Source organism: Opisthocomus hoazin, chromosome 1 (genome assembly GCF_030867145.1).
Source record: "Opisthocomus hoazin isolate bOpiHoa1 chromosome 1, bOpiHoa1.hap1, whole genome shotgun sequence".
Lineage (NCBI taxonomy): Eukaryota > Metazoa > Chordata > Aves > Opisthocomiformes > Opisthocomidae > Opisthocomus > Opisthocomus hoazin.
Window position 1 is genome coordinate 76,357,248 of NC_134414.1, and position 24,523 is coordinate 76,381,770.

Here is a 24,523-nt window from a genome sequence, read left to right on the forward strand (position 1 = left end):
CGCGCATGCGCGGGAGGCCTGGGGGGGGCGGCGCCCGGCTAGCGGTACCGGTGAGCGGCGGGGCGGAGCTCGGGTACTGCTGCCGCTTCCCCGTGAGGGGCCGCTGGCCGTGCAGGGAGCAGCCCCGGGCTCTGCCGCCCCGGCCGCTGGTCGGCCGGAGAGTTGCCTCTGGCGCAGGTTGCAGCCGCCGGCCCGAGGCAGGGGTCGGAAACTGGAGTGAGGGGCCGGCCGCTCCCGGGCCGCCCCCGGCTGGGGGCCTGTCCGTCAGACCGGCCGCTCTGCGGGGCTCGGCTCCTAGCAAGCGGGATGCCCTGTTCGGGGCTGCCGCCCCCGCTGCTGAGGCAGAAGGGCCTTGGTCTGGAGAAGAGGTGGCCGAGGGGGGACCTCATTGCTCTCTACAACTACCTGAAAAGAGGCTGTAGTGAGGGGGGTGTTGGTCTCTTCTCCCAGGTAACCAGCGATAGGACGAGAGGCAATGGCCTCAAGTTGCATCAGGGGAGGTTTAGACTGGATATTAGGAAAAATTTCTTTACTGAAAGAGTTGTAAAGCACTGGAACAGGCTGTCCACAGAAGTGGTGGAGTCACCATCCCTGGGGGTGTTCAAAAAACATGTAGATGTGGCACTTCAGGACATGGTTTAGCAGGCATGGTGGTGTTGGGTTGACGGTTGGACTTTATGATCTTAGTGGTCTTTTCCATCTTTAATGATTCTGTGATAAGGCAACGTGGGGCCATGTGCTCCCCCTGGAGCCGTGACCCAGGCTGAGCGATGGTGTCGGAACAAGCTGGGTCTCGGCTATAACGAGCAACCGCCCAGCTCTGTGCAGGGGGCTGGTGCTGCGTGGAGGTGCAACAGGGAGTAAGGACGATAATCCAAAACCAGAACGAGTGTATGGGGGGGGAGAAATGAGATGGAGCGTGAAACGCCTGGTATTGACGTGAATCTCTTCTTGCAAGTGCCCTGTATCCTTCCAGACAATATAATAAGCCAGCTTGTGAGAAGTCACCCTCACTTCAATTACAGCTTCTCCCTGTTAACAGCTTACAGTACTGCTGGTTTTAGAAAGATAAGTGTTTGCACTGAGGCTGAGCTTGGTTTGGACATACCCACTGGCAATCCGGAGAGGACTGAGTGTATTGGAACTGTCTCTGAGACTAAAATTCTTAAGGGAATTTTCTCTTTTCCTGTGACTTCCGTCATAGCAGTTGAGATCCATCAAGTGCTTCTTCTGCAGGTATTTCCTCTGAGGTGCTTACGTTCCTTCATTACCTCTTTCCTGCAAGAACTTTGTGGCCTACAAACAAATTTCCCCTTCCCTTTCCCAGAGTAAGCCCTTACAGGAGAGGGTGGCATTTATGTAGTTAGCCTCTAATTTACCCGAATGGCCTTTGCTAAGGTTTGTCTGTAGTTAATGGGCAGAGAGAGGTTCCTTCAGACATCAGATGAAAGCACCGTAAGGTTTAGCTCTTTAATCTTCATCTGATGGGGTCACTCTTGCTTCACCGAATGCAAGAATTTATCGATGAGCAGGCTAACTCAGACTGGCACCTAAAGTTAGCAGTGAAAACACCACTTTCTTAGAGACCAGATCTGATCTCTGAACACTTTTCAGAGACCAGATACTTGATTCCCTCATCTTCCTTCAATGAAGTAAAACAAAGGGATCATATGGACTGAAATACACCTGCACTGATCAGTCCTAGCCGCCAGTCTTGCTGTGGAAGCAGCAGGGTCATTTTGCCAGTGGGTTTTCTCCAGGAGCTTTTTAGCTTTTTCAGAAGGCTTTTGAGAACTCGGGGCAAATGAACCTTTTTTACTTTTCTGACAGTTTACTTTTAGCTTTTCCAGGTCCCAGGACAGTTATCTCCGATGTTCCTCTACGGCATAGAAACCAGAGCGGAACGCGTGGGCCCCTGTGATGTGATCTTTGGTACTGGAGGGCGGGGAGGGCAGCGTGGTCTGTGCTCTTACGAAGCTAACGCTGGCTCGGGTGGCTGCAAGCTGCCCTGAGGGCCATCCCCTTTCAGTCTCGTCGTGGTGAGTGACAACGTTACAGTGTTCAGCTGTCGACCTTGTTCTGTGTTGGAGGTTGCTGCTCCTGCAGTGGAGTCAGCAGAGGGAAAGCAGACCTGTAGCTGGGCTGCTCCATCCTGTAGTCAATTTGAATTGAACATGAAGAAGACTCTGCACGAGAATGTAAAAGTGGGAACTACACTGTCTGCAGTATAGGCACGGTAGCAATTCCAGCAGAGCTGCATCACGAATCTCAGGACAGCAATGTCTTAAAACTTTGAGGCTGGACATGGGTCAAAGCCCTGGTGTGTGCTGGGTCAAACCATTCTTTAAATCATCTATTTTGTCCTAATCTAAAACTGCTTGCTTGGAAGTACAGAGCTACCTGAGGTCTTTTTAAAGTTCTAAGATAGCTTAAAATGAGCTGCCTTGGCTAGCAGCTAATATAACTTCCTGAGCTATCATTCTCGTCATCTGTGCCATGAGGAAGGTCCCATAGGATGACAGCTCGCTTTTGCTAACTGGGTGCCAAGCACCTTGCAAGGCTACAGCTAATATTAACAACCTGAAGTGAATCACATAGTTGAACAGCCACAGGAAAATGTGTGCAAGTCCTGCAATAAAGCCTTTTGGCTATTTTATTTTATTCTACAAATAAAGACAACTGTCCATCATCAATGGAAAAAAATAATGGTTTGAGTTGTATATAGCATGAAACAGTAGTTCCCTTCACAAAAACATTTCTAATTCATTAGTTTATTACAAAATACCCACTCACAAAAAAGCACAAGCACAATCTTTATACTTGTGAAATGAGTTGATATTTCATATACAAAATAATTTCCACATAATTCCATATAATTTTATTTTATATAGAAATAGGTCATTATTACAACGGCTGTACAATACACTACTTTTTATTTAATAATTACATAAAATCTTTCTTAGAAACATATCAACAGAAAACATACAAAAAAAGCGAAAAGTGCATTTCTTCTTTTTTCCCCCCAAAGGAAAATTCAATCCTAAATGTTACAATGAAAGAGATATGTAATAGTCTGCAGCATCCCGAGTCAGTGGGCCAAAACACAGTGCATATTTCTCAGAGACTTGCAGTGGGTGAGTTAGTTTGAAGAAGGATCCGTGTCGTACTACTGGAGAGTTGCATGATTGTGCTTACAATTTGAGTTCTCCTTTGCAATCACAATTCGGATAGAAAACAGTCCACTGTGGGTTGTGGTTTGTGTGTTTCTAGTCATGAAGAACAGTTAGGGTAAGCTGCGTAATACTTTTCAGCTTCTAAATCAAGGGTTATGAGCTGTAGACCATCTTCACCAATGACTGGGCTTTCTTCTCCATTGGATGTGCTAATTTGGCCATGAGAATAAGGAAACAAATTTCTCTTTACAGAAAGTGCCTAGGTTTTGTCCTCTGTGCAGTTGTGCAAAATAATAACAATAATCATAATAAAAATAATCTCTTGCTCTCTCCTCAATAGACCTTTGACGCAGTGCTTTTCATACACAGAAGAAGAACTGAAACAGTGAAGGCCAAGTACCTCACGAGTCTGTCGACAGTCTTTTGGAATTGCCAGATAGCTGTCAGAGCGACACGCCAAGACTGAACGCCTCCTCCCGTGCACCCGGTGATGACGGAGGCTGCACAGGATAGTGTTCCTTTTCTTTTTTTTGCTCTGTCAGTAAATGCTGTGCTCACGAGACAGCGCAAACTGAATCCAGCGTGCCGTAAGTGCACTGTCTGTGGCAGCCTGCACTCTGTGGCGTACTTCTGTCATAGAGCTTTGAAAGAAATGCTTGTGCAAAAGCCAAAACAGTAAGTACAAAGTCATTCTCTTCTGCCCCGTGTGCCCGTTGGTTAAAGCTAATCGTGCATTGATTGTGCTGGTGGGACTTATCGCAGTGGCTGTGGTAAATTGGATGATTCTGATAAGCTATTGCTTCTTCTTGACGTTAGTTGTTGCTGCTGCTGCTGCTGTGTCTGATGATACCCCATATTTCCTTGCTGTGGCGAGTAAGACGGCAGGAGCAAAGAATCGGGCTGCTCGTTGTGCAAAGAACTTGGTGTTTGCACCTACAGATAAAATAAAATTCGTCGTGGTGTTCGATTCTTTCACGTGTTAAAGCTCTTCGGCCTCAGTGTAGAGTGTGCTTAAAAATACTAACTAGTTTGCTGGCTTTTATTTCTGGGGCTGTCTGGCATGAGGTTAGCTCACCTAGTGCTACAAGGAATGGACGTAAGTTGCAGCTAAGAACATTTTACAATTACAATTTGCAGATTATCCTGAAAAGCCTGTTTAGCAACAGGGTGGGCAAATGTGTCAGAAATGACACGGATGCTAGAAATTAAACAGAAATGAGAGAGGGGATCCTAGTGTACCTCATGCTGTCCCTTCTAGCCCTTCCTTTTTGTGAATTTACAGTAGGGTGTGGCCTTGCAGTGGTGAAGTTGATGTGAATTTTGCAGATGCTTTTACTGGGAACAGTATCTGCCATGTTTTTTCATTAATACTCAGCTATGATAAGGATTTCGTTTCAGTAACAAGAGTTTAATCATTTGAGGTTGATGATACTCTTTCAACGATTCCAGTGGGATGTGATCAGCTGTTATAGCTGAGTTCAGCTCCTTTTGAGTTAATACTGAGACACCCCATTTTCCCCCTTCCCCTTTACTTCAATATGTGTTGAATCAGGTAAAAAAAAAAAAGTATTTTTACATCTCCAAATCACCTGGTTCTTCCAGGCCTTTTGCTCCAATTTATCTTCTTTGCCTTGTGGAGTTGAGGAAATATGTTATTTTACTGAAGGGATCCAGATATCTGGTCCAGATCTCATTTTATGTTGATGCTGGCAATTAAAAATCATCTTTTGACTTGTAAACTAAGCAACTTCTATGCTGAATAAAGAGTACAGAATAAATCCTAAGGCAGCAATTTTCTCTGTCTAGAAATACACTTTAATTATATCCAGGATAATCTGATTATGTTTCCAATGTACAGAATTAGTAATTTCCTTTTAAATATTCTGACTGTTCTCCCTGCTCCCTTGCTACGGTGGAAGGGTGCACGGCACTCTATCAGTGTCTCGCGCATTTCAGTGTCTCTCAAATGGCCGTCCTGCCACGATCTGGCTCCCGCTGAAACCTGGGGCCCCGTTTTGCACAGCCCCTTCGCCTTACTACCCTTCCTACTCCGCGTGTGCGTGTTATGCACCACCCTCTTCGTCCTGCCCTACCTGCAGGTAGCGTTGTTGCTGATGCTGTTGGTGCTGGAGTTGCATAGGTGGCAGAGAGGATGGCTGGGAAGGAGGCGTCGTGGCGAACCCTTGGTGTAACACTGCTTGTCCCATCAGTACGATTGGAGAGCCCACGCTGGAAGTCTGCACCTCCAAACTTTGAAACATTTGTTGGGTTTGAGCATACCTGTGGAAGAGAGAAAGAAAACAGTCAAGAACAAACTCTTGGAAGCAAAGAACTTTTCTTAGGATAGGGATGGAAGTCCCTAGTCTTCATAAATAGTTCCTAATAAAGGATTCCAGTGCACGGCACCTGCTAGTATGAACGACAGCACCGCTGACAGCATCGTTTTCCCTCACCCTGCGCATGAGCTGGACTCGGAGGGCAGAACACATCTCACCTCAAAATCCAGACCACGCTTTAGATTCATTAAGGATTCTGGCTTGTGCACGTCTTCTCTCTCAGCCACAGCACTCACATCCCAGGCTCATTAAACCAAATGGCCTTTGATTCTGTCTTCATATGCTGCGCTGCAGCGAGAGAGAAGTAAACGCACCTCCTGTTCTGCTGCCTGTGCTCCCCTGCGACTGCCGGTGGGGTGGTAATCTCTTGCAGGAAGGCGCCTAGGGTTGACTACTTCTTAAGCTGCTCATACACATATTGCCAAGCATGGTCAGCGGTTCCCATCGCTGTGAGCCGCGCTGTGGGAACAGAAGAAGCCTCTAGAAGTCATCCGGAGTGAGGGATGGGCCAGGAGCAAAATACTCGGCTCTTCTTGCCAGTCTGCGTTTGCATCGCGAAACCCAAATACGTGTTGTTTTGTGGAAATCTGTGGGCAAAGCCACAACGGGGCTATCACCAGCCCGGCCTCATTCTGTTTATCCTGCAGCGGGGGATGAGATCACAGCGTGGCGCCTGTCCGCTCGACAGCTGTTCGACATTAGGGGTTGGTCCGGAACGCTGCGGCTCGGGTGCCCGTGCCAGGATGTGAGCTCCCGAGGAGGGGTCCCGTGAGCCGGGACGTCTGCGTGAACTGGGAGAGGTATCTGTGCAAATCGGGCCTCTTTTATTTAGATCTACTTAAAAGCAGATCTAAAATGCTGTTCATTTAAAGTTAAAAAGTTTAACCCAAGATAATCTGAAACAGCAATAGTGACGTTTAAAGAAGAAGCACTGAGTACCTACATTCCTGAGGTGACACACAGAACTGCTTTTGAAGTAATGGCGTGCTGCCTTAGGATTTTAGCAGTTCGTAATTAAGTACAGTGACAAAAAACAGCTAAGAAAAAAAAAAGGCATTTTCTGACTGATGTTTTCTGCTGGTCGTTCCTTCGACCCTGATGTGGCCAGGCAGGGTCAGGCAGACCCTGACGCAGGCTCGGCACGGTAACACATTCACGGATCCTTCGCCATCTCACTGCAGAAGGCAGTTTCCCCTCAGAGGCAACGCGGATGGTCTGTCTTTGCCGAGTCACGTACTTGGCCGGGGGTCCCGCCAGGCGGAGGTCGGACGGGTGTCGTGCGTTGCAGGACCCGGGCGTCATGGGCTGGATGGGCTGGCTGAGCAGCAGCCTGGCACAGGGGGGAGAGAAAAAGCGACGCTGCCGTAAGGGAAGGACCACACAAACCCCGCGTTCTGAGAACCGAGACGGGACGCTATGGCAGCGCAGGGCACAAGGCCGAGCGCAGGAGGCCCGAGCTCCGCTCCCGGCCGCTGCAGGCCACGCTTTCTGGTGACGCGGGCGCCGTGCTGAGAGGCCGGGCGCTGGCGTGGCGGGACGGCGCCATTTCCCTTGCTCCTGCCGGTGCGGCCGGCGGGCGTTTCGGTAGCGGAATGCCGGTTTTTCGGTTCGCCCGTCCGGCGCGGGGCCGGGCCGTACCTGAGCTGCTGGTCGTGGCTGCAGCCGGCGGCGGGCGGGCCGGCAGGGGGCGCCGCGGTGCCGCCGGCGGCGGGGGCTGCGGCGAAGGGCGGGGGCGCGCCGCGGGGGGGGCGGCCGCTGCCCGCCGCCGGCTCCGCGCCCCGCGCCGCCTTCGGGGCCTGCAAGAGAGCGGGGAGAGAGCGAGAGTGAGCGCGGCCGCCCGGGCGCTGCCCTCAGGGCACAGGAGGCGGCGCCGGACAGCGCTCCCGCACCCCCCCGCGGCCTCCCCGCCCGCTGCCGGCCCGCAGAGCCCGGGGAGCGGGGCACCCCGCCAAGGCACAGGAGCCAAGCCAGGTGCGAGTAGCACTGCCGGGAAAGCCCGATGATGGGTATAAACCTTATGAAAGAATAACATAGTGGGTGTTTGTTTTTTTTTTCTATTTATAATACGGATACACTTTTTATTGTAATGGGGTCATTACGGTACAGGTATGTAGGCGGTTGACGGCTACAGCGGAGGGGTCTGAAGAGAACAGCGCGGCCGGGCTCGCCGCGGGCTCAGGGAGCAGGAACGGGAGCGAAGTAGCTTTCGGAGGTCTCCGGTACGACTAACCGAGGGTGAACCTTATTTCCCGGCGCAGGGATCCGTCACCCCGACCGCCTGGGGGCCTCAGGCGAACCCCGGCGCGCCCCAGCCGTGTGCCACCGCAGCAGGCAGCGGGCTGCGCCCTGCCGCTGGCGTCCGGCTGCGTCCCGGGAGCGAGCAGGGCTACAGCTGACTTTGAGAGGTCACACCGCTGCCACTGCCACTGCTAGTTTCCAGTGTGGCCTGCCAGGTTTCCTTCGCGATCAGCTGAAGAAAAATAAGTCATCCACACCTTTTGCGTGCCCCCCTGCTCGGTTTTCAAGCTGAAACAGCCGCTCAAGTAACCCTCATGGCTGAGGTCTTAAAAAAAGGGGTTTAAGGTAAAGTGAATGCTGTAGGGAGACCCTTTATATAGCCTGCACTTACGTAAGAGAATAGGGAAGGAGAGGCAAAGGTATGCTTACAGGAGTGACATGATTTTACTTGCTTGCTTGATAACAGCTCGGTGTCATCTTTCCATATAAATGCTTCTCTATTCAAAGAAAAGATTACCTGGCTCGATATCACGCTTGCTTCTCTCAGTGCTTGCTGGTTCGCTGTTTGCGAAGATGCAATTTGCCCTTGAAGTTGAGGACTGGGGACGAGCTGCTGCTGAGAAATGGCCCCTGACCTCTGCTGTAGCTGTTGCGGCTCTGACTGCTGAGGATTGCTAAAGCTCAGGGACACCGTCGGCTGCTGTAGGAACATCTGGAAAAGAAGCGAAGAGGGTTTATTTACATAGCCCAGCTGTCTTGGATAACGAAGGTGACAGCATTAAATCCAAAAATATATTCTAAAATAAAGTTATCACGTTTCTGGATTCATTATGCATTTACTGTTAGTTGGAAATCACCTGTCTTTCCTACATTAACAGTTCTGCTGTCTCTAGTTTCTTGATTTCCTGTTCTGCAAGTGCACTCATAGCTCATGAAATGTGTCCTGAAGGTAAAAGTCCTCTCTCCGTGGGGCAGGCACAGCCCACGTAAGAGCAGTGCCCTGTACATTCACTGTGTTCTGGGGCATCCTGACCAGAGAGAAGAGAGTACCTCCATGTCTTTTCAGTCCTTTCATTTCTCCGTTCAACAAAATCAGCCTGCCTTTCAGACAGGGCTGCTTTTGAATTTGTCTCTGGAAATTCAACACCTTGCATACAGTTGGGTTGTCAAATGTTTTTAATGAGGCCACAGTCAGGCCAGAGCTGTCCATGTTGAACGGCCGTGTGCTTATCATTGAGATGTGTAAACAGACAGTCACTGTCATTTATCTGATGTCCCATCAGGTAACTGTCACCTGGTGTTCTTCCTAACCGTGCCATGCATCTGGCTTGTGCAAAAGAGCTCGCAGCTCCTCTGTTTGTGTTTCTGTGAATGGTATACTCCCCATGCCTCCACTGCAAGTTGAGGATTTCTTCTTTAAAAGTTGTAGGGCTTGGGAATTTTTGCTTTTCTAGGGGCTATTTCTTTTATTATACCTGTACAGCAGAAAAAGGCATCTTTTAAAACTACAAATTATTAATGCTACAATCTATCTTTGCAATATTTCAAACCTAGCCTTTCGCCAACCAGGACTGTGCAGAGGTGCGCATCCCAGGTAGTTGAAGGAATTTTTTGATCTGATTCTGATTCCACACCACTTCTACACAATGAGGAACTCCATCAACTTAAGTGGAGCTAGCTGGGGTTTAAATGAAATCAGAATCACAATTATTCTCTTCGTTATTCATCCATCAGTCTCATGCCTAGCAGGTCTGAGGTACTCCCTGTAATTAGTATGCCTTTCTGCAGCTTATTGCTGTATTAACAATTCCCTAAACTATTATGTCCCCTCTAATTTTTCTTGGAAAAAACCCATATCCTTCTCCGAAGGACTGGCACAATGCATTGCTTTTCTTTACGTAAGTATGGGTTGATCCATCATGTTTGTGCTTATTTATCTAGCTTTTAAAACACGGTTTTTATTTAATTATGATAAATTTTTAATGAATTTCTGTGTGCCGAGATTTTACTGAGAGAAAAGGTACAGACAAAGCTTACACTAATCAGCTGAGAGAGGGGGGCAATTCATGAAAATGTTAATGGACCTAAAGCAACAGCTTGTTTCAGGTGCTGTAGGCTAACCACATCTCAAAGATGTCTGATAGAACAGAAATAAATGGGTCAGGTAACAGAGCTGGGGCTGCTCACAGCAGGTCTGAAACTAGCTCCGAGTGTTTTTTTTTAAAAACACTGCTTACTGGGTTTGGAGCCATTACATATCAGAAAGACAGATGGTCTTGCAACTTCTGCCAAGTAAATAGGTCTTATTATGGATAAATCAAAGACAGAAATTATGAAAATTAATTTTCTTGTTTATTTTCTGTATAGAGAAGCTAAGCTTTGGACACATTTGGTAAATGAACTCACTTGATTAGCTCCAGCAACGAAACTGGTTGCCATTGATATAAAATTTGATATAAAACTTTTGATATGCAATTAAGAACAGGTAAAGCAAGTGGTGTGTTTCAGAAAATGTGATGGGTAGTGTAAGCCCACTTGTACTGGCCAGATCACCACAAATTAAGACCTTTAGGAGGATTATCTTAAGTGTCCTCCCTGTACGTGGCACATAGTGGTGGGGAAATACTAAGTTCATCCAATGCAAAGTCAAAATCTATCAACGCGAATGCCAGGCAGGGCATGAACTTGGCGGCAAATGACTTACTCTGCCTGTGTGCATGCCTTAGTTCCAGATGAAGGCCAAGGAGCTTATCCTTGCAAGAAAGCAAAGTAGCCTCCTTTGCAATTACCAGGCTGGGCAGGAGCGTGCACGGTTAATGGTTGTCAGGTAACACGCTGTAAATTCACAACAAAGTTTATCCCAGTAAAACAGTTTTATTTGTTCACGTGTTTGTACTCTGAGAGGGCTCTGAGTGTTTCTTACCTAGGGACCCTCTGTTGCGTTATAATGGCCAAAGCAGCATTATTACTGTCTGAACATAAATGTCCTGGAAAAATAAACTCGGGGCAGGAAGCAATGGTGCCATTTAACCCGCGTCCCTGCAGAACTGGAAGACTCAGGATGCCTCATCAAAACAAAAGTTAACCTGTGAGAGGACTGAAGCGTGGAATTTCTACCTGCTAGTTAAGCCTAAAAGCAAGAACACGCTTCATTTGTACAAAACTTACCTTTTTTTTTTTTTTTTTTGAATAATATGCCTCTTTTGTGGTAGTTCTGCCTGAATTCCCCTGAGACACTGAAATATGGCAGCTTTAAATAACAACAGAAACCCCATAATGAAGAATGAAATCTTTCCCAGCCTGAGCAAATCCAAGTAGATAAATTAGTAGCCCCCTAACTGCACTGCTGCTAATGACACATCTCGTGGCTGAATTTGCAGACTGGAAGGTCAGTGAAGCATCTTACAAATATTTTTTAATTGGCCAGCTTGTTAACATACGCAGCAAAGCAGCGAGGGAGGGGAGGGACCCCCTGACACTTCTGCCCCCGCGTTCCGAGATAGATGGTCCCTACAGCTAATGGATGAATCACGTTGGCAAGACGTCGTGAGGAAAATGGCTCTTTGACTCTACCTGTCCCTTGGATAATCAGGGGTTTATAGCCTTCGGGCTCATCATTACAGACATCAAGACTCTATGGAAATATGGAAAGATGAGAAGCACAGCACCGAGAAGCTGAGATTCACTGACTTCGAAGGGAGACTGGTTTGCAAATGATGGGTGGCTTTGGACGGTCTCGTTTGTAGTTCTTGCAGGCTGGTCAGGCTCAGCCCTGCTGCCTTCCTCCCCATCCGCAATTCATTAGCTAGATGGCTCAAATCTGGAGCAGACACAGCATCCTTCAGACTTCTGAGGTTACTCTTGCTGATCCTGTCCTTCACACTTTCGTTTGTCAGGAAGAGCAGTAACAGGGATTTAACGGAGTTTTGAACACTTTTGTTCAGGGCCCACAACCCTCCTGCTAGTTTCATCTTTCATTGCACAAGGCTCTTGGAAATAGTTTCTAATGCCGACTACTGTGCTCAACGTCTGTCCAGTTGAGAAAGTGTTTCTAGGTGGACTGCCGTACTGCAGTTTTGAAGATCTCTGAAGGAAATGGAAATGGGGCCTAATTCTCTGCAGAGCTACCCGTTCTCTTCTGTGTGGAAGGGAGTGAACCAGTGGGGAAGATATGCTAATAAATCAGCTAACGAGGGAAAACCAGAGAACACTTCCCCCTTTTCAGACAGCCTACGGCACTCCTCTGTGCTTACAACTCTTCTACGCGGAATACTAAAGAAACCAGAAATGTGCTTGATAGCAACACTTGCCTGTTTGCTACTATGCTTTGTAGCTCTGATAATAGACACAGATCAATGTCTGCAGACATCCAGCTCCCTGAACGATGAAATCTGGGCGGCAAAGCACGTGGCTGGATTTCTGATTTAACAGTTTACTCCTAGCTGCCTGTGAGTCACAGAAGGGCTGCACGCAAAAGTGTGAGGCTTTCTTTTAAGTTGCCTCCATGCCAAACAAGAAAAAGCTAATTCCTGGTCTCACTCTATCCCTGCAACAGCACAGTAACATCTTTATGGGTTTTTTTTTTTAACCTAAACAAAGTGGGAGAAGGAAAAGACCCTGGCCGTGAGGCAGTGTGACCGCTTGCATCTCATCGCCTTGTTTGGATGCTCTGAGGAGACTGAAAGGCACTCAAACTACAGAGGATGGCCCTCCCTGTCCAGCATTGCCCCCTCAGGCACATATGCAGCCCCTGCATTTCCGAGCTGCCCTCCAGGCTCCCTGCCTCTCAGTTCTGCATCTGCAGTAGGCCGCTCAGTACTGACACTAGAGGACTTGTACGGGTCTGAAAATACTTGGTCCAAACAGTCTTCATGGGGGAGAGGATCATGGTGTAACTCAGAGCTGCAAATTGCTGTGGGGTGGGCAATACAGAACTACCCACCATTTACCCACTGGACCTCCTCTTCTCTCTGCTTGAGCTCTCTGTGAGCGTGTCTGAGAATCTGTCCCACGGTCTTCGGGTTATTAAATGTGCTGTAGCGCACATGGGGGACAGCTATGTAAAAATCAAATCCGTTTCCTGCATATAAGAATGTGCTATGATCTTCTATTTTTGCCTGAATTATGCAAAAAAAAAAAAAAAAGGATGAGTGTATGTGACTATTGAAGACTTCACCAGGAGAGAGTAATGGTTTTCACCCAATTAAAAAGAGAGGAAGTGAGAATATCACGTCTCTTGGTATTCGTAATAACAATAATAGCTTTCAGACATATGACATAATTCCGAACTGAAGGCCAGTTAATTGCAGAGAGACTTTTTCTTCCCATTAATCAAAGTCAGCGCAGAACTGATAGAAGAAATGCACTAAGTTAAACCTGGTCTACCTGTATGCTTATATGGCACCAGGAACTGGTGCCATCCTGGTTTTGGGACCCACCACTGCTGTGCTGTCCCACAGCAGTGCACATGCAACAACTCAGGTGGCAGAGTTTATAATTTGGCTTCACTGATCCCTTAGTTGTCTAAACATACCATCCCAATTTCTTTTAATATGTGACACTGCATTTCACAGATGCTGCTGCGGGGTGAGAGTCTGTTTCTGTGGAAGTCAGGAGCAAAATTCCCGCTGACTTCATCAGGTCCCAGGTTTTCATCCTGTGCTTAAAATGTTCTTTGAGACATTTGTTTCTGTGACAGAGCTTGTCTTCTAAAAAAATCCTGTTAGTACAACGCCTACAGTGGGTCCCCAATGCAATATTTCCAGCAAGGGTCATTTGACCTGGCATTTATAGGTAAATTATGAGGAACACAGCAGTAATCACCCTGTGTTTAGAAAACTTCCATAAAACTGGATGACTTGTCCGTTTGTTGTTAAGTGAAACCTGCAATGTACTGAACTGCACTTGCTATTATTTCTGAGCTTTGTTAGACATAAGGGGTAGTACAAAGCAGATACTGTACTTGGTGAATTAAAAGCAGGTACTGTACTTAGTGAATTCTAGATCTGCATAGGAGGTATCAGGCAGAAGAAGAGCAGGCTCTGTCAGCTTCACCCTAAAGGCTTAAGCTGATCCAATGAAGCACGAATTCAGACACCTCCCAGGTGTGAACAAATGAACATCAGCAGAGGTTTGGGTTTTTTTAAGGCGGCAAGGAAATTAATCTCTTGTGCTCTGTATCTGGGCTGGGTAGGGTCAGGAGAACGGGGTGAATGAAAGAGATGAGCACTGCTTGGAGGGGGGCCGTTTGCCAAGGAAGAGCTGGACAGACGACATACAGAGCACGAGTGATGCCAACATGAAGCAAGCAGTGACTGGATGGAAGCTAATGAACTTGAGAGACATAATCAGTGCCAAGTTTGAACTTGAACACTTTTCTATTACAGCTGCTCAGTTTGAAGACTCAGTAGATTAAAGTTTTAAAATGTTACTGTAAATGATGTGAATTCTTCTCCTCCTCCTAAGGTTGAGATATTTCTTCCTTCTTTTTTTCCAGAGAGCTCTTAAATCTTTTTTGATGTAGATTACTCAGGAGACTTTCAGAGGGCAACATCCTCATTCACATGAGCTGGTTTCCACATGTCCAGATTTCCTGGACCCTAATTTCAAGTTGCCAATGCTATCAAGCTAATTTCAAGTTGCCAATGCTATCAATGGCCACGCGAGAGAGGACGCTTCGCTCTGCCCCTCCCAGCAGCAACGCACCTGTACGCTGGAGTCCTGGACCAGGCAGAGCTGCTCCTGTATCTTCTGGAGCTCCTCCTGCTGCCACCGGATGTTGGCCTGCAGGATCCGGGTCCGCTGCTCTAGCTGGTCCTTGATGGTCTGGAACATGCTGAACTGTGCCGAGAACTGGAAAAAAAAAAAAAAAAGAAGTGGAAAAAATCGGTCATAACACAAACAGCCCTCAATAGAACATTAGTCTGTAAGAAGTTATTGGTTTCTTGATTGTAAAGCATGGCCAAAGGAATAAAAGACGTGTTTGTAATACACTAGCATCTAGGCAGAGATAAATCTTGTCTATTTTCAATTTTACGCACATATATTAAATTGCCTCAGTTAGAGTGACCTGCTTACAACTGACCCTGTTCTGTTACGGAATTATCAGAAGGACTGGTTTTGAGAGTACGCTACTTTAAAACATCAAGAGCATCTTAATTAGATGGCAGATGAGTGCATTATTATTATTATTATCATTATTATTATTATTGCTATTAGCCTGTAGTTTGGAGCCCTTAGTGTGGCATAACTGTATATTCCAGATGTGTTTTACTAACACTTTCCTTTTTCCGGGCAGAAATACCAGTGCTGCAGTGGTTTATTCTGCTGCTGACTTACAGTAGCATCACGCAACAGCTGACCACAGTAAACATTTTCTAGATTTCTACAGCTGAGTAGTAGTCAAGCTACTAGGAGTACTCATCAAGTTATTTCTATACGTGATGTAAAGTGGATAGCTCAGGTCAGTGGGAGAAAGGCTATTCTAAATAATAACATAAAACGGAGATCACTAATCAAGGTTAAGAAGAAAGTGCGACCTCCAGTAGCAGCAATACCTGGCACAAAGTGGAATCATTCAATAAGTGTGGAGGGGACTAACACGGCGATAAATTCCCAGTTTTATTTGGATATGATTCAAAGTCCACCAAAGTTAATTATTACTTTAATAGGCTTTGGCATAGTTGCTTTGCACAAGGTCATATTCCAAAACTAAAAAGCAGTCTTTGGAAAAAAGACACTTCAAAAAATCTGTACGCTTTTCTGTAATCAAGGCATCCAAGACCTGTCTGAAAACATGCAGTGCTGTGAGTGTCCAGGCAAAAGAAAACCAATAATTTTAGTGTGACTTGAGAATGGTGCCCTGTTCCTGTGGTTGTTCCAGTGGCTCTGTGCTACTGGACTGACGCATGCCGCTGCAGCCTTCCTGCTCCATGGAGGTGCACTTGCTTACACCATTTCTGGCTTTTTAATAGGAAAACAAAAATGGTAACAAGAAGGGAATTAAGGAGAGCTCTGGTGCTAGCAACTCTGTACAGTTAAATTAAATTTCTGGCTACTTAAAGAAATCTATATGTGACAGGTCAGATTTGTATCAGCTAACCACTTTGCCTTAAACCAGCTAAATATGTGACAGTACCTTCACATTCCCTCCAGCAAAGCTGAAACCTCCAAGTAAATGGCCTTTAAGTGAGAAAGGACGAGAACTTGAGAGGGTTTGTTTCCATTTACCAGGTGGAGGGCGGCTTTCAACCCAGGAGGTCACCGCTCACGGAGCGGCGGCAGGGTGGCGGGGAGCATCATGGCCAGCCACGCGCAGGGGGAAGGAGGGCTGCTGAGGCTGCTGCCGCTGCTGGCAGAGACCCTCTGAGCCCACTCTGGTGGCAGGGGCACCTGCGAGCGCTCGCAGCTTGCGCGGTCTGCCCCAGGAGGTAACACGAGCACTCGGCCCCCGGCACCACGACCCACAGCAGCACTGCCGTCCGCAGTCCCGTCCTCCCCCAGAGCAGAAAAATGGTGTCACAGCTCCCGAAGGGAAGTTTGAGTTACTTCTAATCGGTGTTGAAGGAGAGAAGTCACAGCTGGGGCGCTTTCTTTTCCTGGTCCATGTATAAAGCACTAACCCGAGGAATGGATGAGTGGAAACCTCTGATGGCTGGACACAAGGACAAGTGGCTCAAAGGAGCGTCCGGCTGCTTGTTGTGGCCTGACTCCATGTTTTCTGAAGAGTCCCGGCTACCATTCCATTTAGGAGTGGAATGACACTATGGCTTGAATAGATGAGACGCAGGTAATTCCTGCTTTAACCTGGGTCTGTACAGAAGGATTTTAAAAAAGGCCAGTTCTCTCTATATGAACTTTGTTAGCGAGGACTACTCTTCCGTCTTTAAGAGGATCCTTATCAGAAAGGAAATAAAAACAATTTTAGCCAAAAGCTTCATTTTAACTGCCTGGCTTGCCGATGGCAGACTGTTCATTAATGTGCAAAGTCCTTGAAGACACTTGGGGAAAGGAACACAATTTTCTTCAATTAATATACATACAGAATTTGATAACAGATGATTTTATAATCATTTTATACTTCAATATGAAACAAAATCCATTTCCGGGCCTTAGTTTTAAATTTGAATTTTCTTTGCAAAGTTGCACGCAAAAATATATTGCTGTTGATTTAAAATTATTATTCCTTAATTTTTTGCCAGCACCTTCTTATAGTTAGCATATGCATCCAGTACTGTCTTTTTGTTCTCTTCCTCATGTGCTTTTTGTATTAATACACTTAACAACAACAATTAGCTGGTCCGCTAGAGGGAGAGCCATTATAGAAGCAGACAAGGAACGTTCTCTCTTGCTTTTTTCCCTTTCCCACTCTAACCCCCAAATTTGTTGATAACTCTAGCCATGACCCCTGTGATTACAGAGCTTCTATTGTTTTTGTACAATGAGACACTAACAGTAGTTGACCTGCACCAGAGAGTATTTATCTCAAGATCATTAACCGCTCTACTAATTAGGGGAGAAATCTGTAATTGTACAATAAATTAAAAGAGTTTAACTCAAAATGTTCCACAGAAAACACTGCACAGCTTTAACTCTGCCTTTGGCATCAGGTGAAGTTGCTGTCTGTCTCACTTTTAGCTATTTACAAACTTCCATCGGCTCCTCAGAAAAGCGTGTGTTACCCACAGAAAAGTGCCAGCTCTCCACACGCAGTCAAACATGGAAGACTAAACCTGTGAGATACCTATAATTGCACCAGTTTAATTAAGGTTTGCTATGAAGACAAAAAAACCCCCACAGCAGTAATTTTAGTCTGATTTAATAAAAACAACAACAAAAAAAAAGTGATTCTTTTGGGATGTCCTGGTAGGGACGGGCTCGACGCACTGGCACTGGCGGGCCAGGCGGGCTGTGCAGCCCAGGGAGAGGGACCGGCGCTTCTGGGCTGTGACGCTGCCCCGGCAGCGCAGACATCTGAACGGGCCAGCTGGACTCGGCCCGCGGAGGGCTGCTTCTCCCCCGCCGGTGCCACCGCAGGGTGCCGGGGCTGCTCCCTCTCTCTGGGTGCTGCGGGGCTGCAGGCAGGGGAGGGGACCTACAGGATGGTCCCCCATTTCAGATGTGATGAAAAAAAGATGGATGCCTCAAAGACATTCTTTTCCTACAGGGTTCATGACAATAGGTAGCCGGGTAAAGAAGAGCGCCTATTCATTTTTTAGCGCAGTTTCCTTCAAACCTTTCTTTTCTGCCCACCTCCCAACTTTCCATCCACCTGGCCAATGCTAGAGACATGCGACAGAGCTGTGACAGTCTCAGAAATACCAGGTTGCTGTAGTTTCATGGAAGCTACAGCTGAGGGAAGGAGAGAGGGACCCACTCGCCGCCCTCCGGCAGGGAAGGCTGGGTCCCTGCTCCAGCCTTGCAGCCCTGGGAACCCGGGTTTCATCAGTTTTGCAGCTCACTAAACAACTTGTTCGTTCTTTCTGTCTTCTGAATAACACCTGCGCAGTCCCAAACAGATTATTAGTGCTAATTATTATTCAGTCATCAACATCCGCTGTGTTGTAGGGGATTCTAATTTATTACAATGAGGAAGGCAAACAAACAAAGATTGTAATAGGGAGCAGTTGGTTTAAAGTAAACAATTTACATTCAGGCGACATCTAGCACTGTGCTCTCTGTTCATTCAGGCAAGCAAGGCAGAAGCTAAAACCGCATTTCAGCGGAGACAAAACCATCGCAGCCTTTGCTCGAAATAAAACTAACCCAAGTCCGAGCAGATGGTGCCCGAGGCAGCAGCTAGCTGCTCGCTGCAGATGTGGTCGTGGCCGCTTAAAATGTCCTTCCCCACTGCCACCGCCCCGCAGCCAAACGTTAGCCCCAGGGACGCCCGTCACAGTGCCGGGGCTCTGTGCAGCCCGGCTCGGCACCCTGCCCTTCAGCTCCGGCCATCGGTCACCTTCAGCCGAGGGCGAGCGGCAGAAGGGCAGCGGGGAGCAACCTGCGCAGCTCCTCCTCAGGCGACCGGTCATGCTGTTTCTAAAAGCGATGAGCTTGCGTTCTGCCACTGAACTGCTGCGAAACGGTTAACTGGGAAGCCGAGGAAATGTTGGCGGTGGGAAGCACGCGCACCTGGGTTTCGTCACTCCTTCGCTTAGCGCTGCGGGCACCTTGTCTTGTAAATAATGGATTATCTTGCTGTAGGCTGACATGTTTATTATTTTAAGGTGGGAGGTAAGCAACTGAAGAAAACAACTAATGGCTTATGAAAATCACCCAAGTCTGCGGAGAATTGCTGCCTTTCCCAGGAGTGTCTCTATGGGGTGTGAGCCTTGGTGACCCGAGCGGCAACGTCCTGGTGCTACTTCCCAGCTCCGCATCAAGGGAAGCTCCGTCTTGAGCTTCGCCAAGAGCATTGCTGTGACTTTGCTGCCAGTCAAGAAGAGGGCTGCCTGTGTGGACAGACTCGAGTCAGCCCCCTCCTTTTCACCGAGATTTAGCCAGTCCAAAGAGGCTTAACCAGCGGCTGTGTGACTGGACGGCGCTCCGGTTTGGCAAAGAGATGGAGCTGGCGTGCCAGTAAGAGCGGTTTACTGGGAAGGGGCAAGGCAGTGAGGCTCTCGGTAAATGAATGGGAAGCATCCCTTCACAAAGAGCTTTGATGGAGAAGAAAGGAAGGTAGAAAAAAGTCAAACAAAACACACGCGGGTTTATAATAAATAAACTAATTGATGTTTGGAAGTGCATTAATGAATAACAGAGAGAAATATCTGCAAAAGAAAATGAATGCTCAGAGCAGATAATTGATATGCTGTTTCTTTGCTGCATGCTGGTGTGGAGTCGTGAAAAGAATATTAAATGTAGAAGATAAATGAGAATTTGCTATTTTAAAGCAGGGTTCCTTAGGACTTTATAAGTTTTATATGCTACACAAAGAAACTCTGGGATCACAAAATCACAAAATGTTCGGGGTTGGAAGGGACCTCTGTGGGTCATCTAGTCCAACCCCCCTGCCGAAGCAGGGTCACCTACAGCAGGCTGCACAGGACCTTGTCCAGGCGGGTCTTGAATATCTCCAGAGAAGGAGACTCCACAGCCCCTCTGAGCAGCCTGTTCCAGGGCTCCGTCACCCTCAGAGGGAAGAAGTTCTTCCTCATGTTCAGATGGAACTTCCTGTGCCTCAGTTTGTGCCCATTGCCCCTTGTCCTGTCGCTGGGCACCACAATCTTGTGAGGGAGTGCAGGGTACCAACAGTAGAAGCAGCCTAAGTCTGGGACTACTCCATCAATTCTAAAATTAGCGGATGGTGGGGCATATCATCACAGCATGACCACAGGAGAGAAACCATGTGACGAGAACATGGTACTCAAATTTGTTCCTTCAAAATCCACTGCAAATGAAACACTAACGTGGCTTTTTGGGTCATCACCCACTTTTGAGATACGGGTTAATAGATTTCACTGGAGAAATTTGTCTCTAGCGGCATCCTCATCATTACTGGCACACTCACGAAATGGGTTTTGTTGAACTGCTGGTTGGTTCTGCATCGGCACAGACAAACAGGTGTTTTCAGGAGGACTGGGTCTTTGTTAGTTTTTCGGTTTGCTTTTAATTGTCATTGTGACCTTGATTTTGATGGGACCTGATTCTGTAGAAGAAAAATTGAAAGCTCTTTTTCCATCTGTATTTTGTCCTCCTGTGAAATAGATGTGTGTGTGCACCTGAACCTACATGTGCCTGGGCTTCTGCTCTGAATGCCAGCAATGCAGATATGTGTTTAGAGACACAAATGTACAGTTCAGATTACTTTCCCACAATATTTTAAGTGTTTGAGAGCTGGGGTGGATTTAGAGATTTTAGCTACTAAAGAGGTAACCTAAAATTCTCCAAAGGAGAAAATACCAGGAGACAGGCAAGTGACCTATTCCACTTCCAAATTCCCAACTAACCTGTGCCAGAGGTGCAGGCTGATTTTGCGGACTTGCTTGAGGCAGCAACTGCTGTGGTAGAAGCTCACATGAAGGCTGAGAAGACAAAGAAACCTGGGTTAGAACAAAACAAAACTTTATTTATAAGTTTGGCTTCTTTAAATTTCAGGTTTCTTCTAATGCCATGGCTTCTGTGTAAGTTGTTTTTAATTGCTAAACTGCATCTGTGGCACGTGCTTTATACCGTCTGCCTGTTTTAATGACTCTTTGTGAAGTTACCTGAAGAGCAGTAGGTTGACTGAGTCTATGCACGGATAAATCCTGCTGCACGCTCGGTGTTCTTGGCAAGGGAGTGTTAGACTCTGCAACCAGCTTTGTTGGTGTAGCTGCAAGAAAAGTACTGGTGAGTTCTCACACGCTGGAAATCATCCCCGTTTGAAGTGGGAATCACAACGAGACCTGGCTAGAAATGATTACGGCCTGGCTAAATTCCAGCGGGAGTCAAGGCTGTTCTTGTTGACTTCAATGGCAGTAAAATTAAACTGATAAGGAGGGCCTGGGCAAAGATAAAAGTAAATGAGACAGATTATGATCCTGTGCTCCAACAAATGGAGCAAAAGGACCCAAGAGCTGTTCTAAAACAGCTGGAACTTCCTTCATATGGGCCGAATAACTATAAATTTAGATTAGCTCAATGGCTTTTCTTCCAGACCAGGGAGCAGAAGGAGTGTATGAGGTGTGCCTATGTCTTGGCTGAAGCATCCTGAATCTCGGCCAGAAAAGAGTCACCCCACAGACTGTTCTTACTCATGTAAGTCTAGAGGGGCCTCGTATTGCTCATACTGATACCCTCAGATCTGAAGACAGAAGTCCTCATTTTTGTAACAGACTGAAACAGCAGGACTCATGACTAGTCCCACCATTCATTTTCCAGTGTATGGGTGGTTGCACTAGAACCTTCCCTCTTGTATGTTACCATTGCAGATTACGCACTTCATTGTCAGTGACACATATCATCGATACCTCATAAATAACTGTCAAATTAGCAGCTGTGGTATATAGGCACACATTCTGTAACTTGGCTAATTTTAAAATAATGCAGTAACCCAGGAATGCCACTCACATGCTGGGTCTGACTTGGGTGTGTGGGAAGATTTTGGTGAGCTCCTGGATGATACTGAGGGTGTCCGACTAGCGCTGAGGATTGAGGCACCAATATCAAGTGCATTAAAGTGCTGTTCAGGATCCAAGCTGGCGCCACTGTCCTAAAACGAACAAAAAAAAGGGAATAGCTATTGCATCTGTCAGGGTGAAAACATTTTGAAATACATTTGGTAATGGTTGCACACCCAGTTCTTTGGCTGGCCTAAAATGACTGGAGCAGAACTAATCCCAGGCCAGCCAGCAGAAGACCTGGGCACAGGTGTCAATGTCCCTTCCAAATAGCATCTAACAAATGCATTTTACACAGAGCTATCGCTGAGTTGGAAATAAATAGCAAGCTACTGCCATAGCCATTGTGTGCCTTCAGATGTTTCTCTGAATCTTTCTTTTGCATTCAGTTGGATTTGACAGCAACTGCAGCCTCTGCGAGACACTCAGCCGTGCACCGAGGAGGAGCTGCTCTTTCTTCTCTCAGCAGATCACTGAGATGTAGCCAAGAAAGCTGATTGTCAGAATGTGTCCAAATGAATCTTTAAACTGTAGTACCTTGCCAAGGAAAGGTGGAGATATCTCACAGTGCCCCTGCCCATGTTCCACTTAATTTGTGGCTGGTACCGATCTCCAGGTTTATCCTTTAATAAGCTTATCCAATTTACTTTAAAATTATTCAGGTGAGCAATGAATTCTGAAGTTGAAGGAATCCACCCAGAAAGACAAAGCTGGAGTCTTCAATGGCATTAACAAAAAGAAATGTGTTGTGATTACTACCTATATTCATGAAAAAAATTTCTCACTGTACCTTTAGTGCTGAGGACACAACCTCTGAGGACACTTCTTCCAAGCCCATCTCCTGTCTCCTTTCCACCCGAACATCTGCATAACTGAATGGAAAATATAATTCTATGTATCAACATGGTATTGGTTTATTTCATAAAATGTGCTTTAAGCAAGTGGAGGAACAAATTATTGTAGCATTTTACAGGTTAAATGAACAGCTGAAAAATCACTTCTGCCAAATGCTATTGAATTACATTTGAGAGACGGTTTTAATTCAGTTTTTGCTCTGTTCCTATCTTCTTGAAGTCAGGAGGTATATTAAAGAAGTATATGTAAAGGTCAAGTTCATATCCTACAACCACTTTATGACTTCATTGGAAACCTTCCACATATCTCTTTAAAAACAGTGTAAGGATTAGAGAAAGTGGATAGTTAAGGAATTTGTCTATTCTCTATTTTTCCACAAAATGGAAAAATGCAAGATTTAATCTGCCCCTAAACTCATGATTGACAAATCAAGCTTAGCATAAAGTGAGGTTTAGTCCAATCATTTTTCTGTAATGAACATATTTCCTTCAGAGAGTTCAGGCTTAATTTTTTGTTATGTAAAAGACGTTTTGTTTTTAAGAGAAAATGTTGGCAGTCATGAGGATACCCTTATCTTACTGTCCTTAATGTCCCCGCTGGTTGATGTGATTTTCCATACCTTACCACCATGTGTGTGCACACAATGAACTCTGGCTTGGAGTTCCACTGGTGGTAGGTGATATAGTAATGGGTCTGGAGCCAGATCCACTGCTGTCCTTTGGTCAGAAACCGATAGCAGCACGACTTCCCCTTGCCAAACTGCATCACTGTCAGCAAAAAATACACACAGCTTGTAGCACAATTCGCAACGTAAAAATGGCATGAAATGTGAAAAGAGTGACAAAAATATCTGTGGCCCCATCAATTCCCAAGGGAGACAGGAGCCTAAACACCTTTCGAGTGAGTGGTCCTGTCAGTCTTATGGCAGAGGAACAATCATAAAGATCAGTAGGTATCTTCTTCTGACATTTTGAATGGTTCCTTCTTCCACAGTACAATTAACATTAACTTTGGACACTAATGCATTAATGTCTACTACAACTTAAACATCGCTCTTACGCTGTTTTATGTGCTGATCACATACTGCTAAATTAGGCATCTGGGATTAATTTCTAAGAGTGATCATCTTAAATTCTATAGCAGAAAAGTACAGGATAAAATGCTTGAAAAGCTGAGTATTCTCTGCAGAATGAAGTAAGTCTGGGAGATAACATCGTGCAAAGACAAAAATCATTTGAAACTGAAAGAAAATTCCCAGACTGACAAGAATTCAAAGTGCAGCAAACTGGGGTGTATTAAAGGCTTTAAAGATTCACCCACAAAATTGATCTCTGCTTTTTTCCCCAGTGATTTCAAGGAGTTCCCAAATTTAGCTTTCTTATATTTTAATGTCAACATATAGAAAACTAACGTTGATGGGATATTTTCAGGACATTACCAGAGGTGGTAACCTGAGATGTTCCAGCCAGTTCTGTAAGCAAATACTTGAAAAGGATTGCCTCATTTTCTTTATGCAGTGGGAGAGTTTTTCAATTAAATCTTAATAGACTGTATTTAAATAATCACAGGTAATGCCAAATACATGGTGAACAATATTAGGGTAAATAATCCACAAGAATTTTAGAAAATAGGATCTCCTCTGAGGTTGCTTGAACTATTCCTGTATATTCTTTACTAATAGAGCACGGGTCTAATCTGTTGTATCTTAACCACTCACTGAGCCTTGCTGACTGCTTCTGGGGATACGGAAGGCAGAAATTGCTCTTTTCAGAGCTCAGTAAGTCTGGCCCAGACGCCAACCAGCTGCGGTGCGCCCCGTTTG

At 46.2% G+C, this 24,523-nt stretch overlaps 1 protein-coding gene across 3 annotated transcripts in view; it reads right to left on the bottom strand.

Annotated features, from left to right (window-relative positions):
• Positions 1-2,635: 2,635 nt before the first annotated feature.
• The window catches only part of NPAS2 (neuronal PAS domain protein 2), a 104,028-nt gene continuing 82,140 nt past the window's right edge, over positions 2,636-24,523 (bottom strand). For all 3 annotated transcript variants that reach the window (XM_075426633.1, XM_075426641.1, XM_075426650.1), the window contains 11 exons: positions 23,321-23,468; positions 22,637-22,718; positions 21,797-21,938; positions 20,953-21,059; positions 20,695-20,769; positions 14,453-14,599; positions 8,265-8,459; positions 7,148-7,305; positions 6,747-6,839; positions 5,267-5,453; positions 2,636-4,106 (listed from right to left, as the gene is read on the bottom strand). In XM_075426633.1, coding sequence (XP_075282748.1) covers positions 3,927-4,106; positions 5,267-5,453; positions 6,747-6,839; positions 7,148-7,305; positions 8,265-8,459; positions 14,453-14,599; positions 20,695-20,769; positions 20,953-21,059; positions 21,797-21,938; positions 22,637-22,718; positions 23,321-23,468 — 1,514 coding nt within the window. In that variant the 3' untranslated portion in view covers positions 2,636-3,926. The remainder of the gene's footprint in view (positions 4,107-5,266; positions 5,454-6,746; positions 6,840-7,147; positions 7,306-8,264; positions 8,460-14,452; positions 14,600-20,694; positions 20,770-20,952; positions 21,060-21,796; positions 21,939-22,636; positions 22,719-23,320; positions 23,469-24,523) is intronic.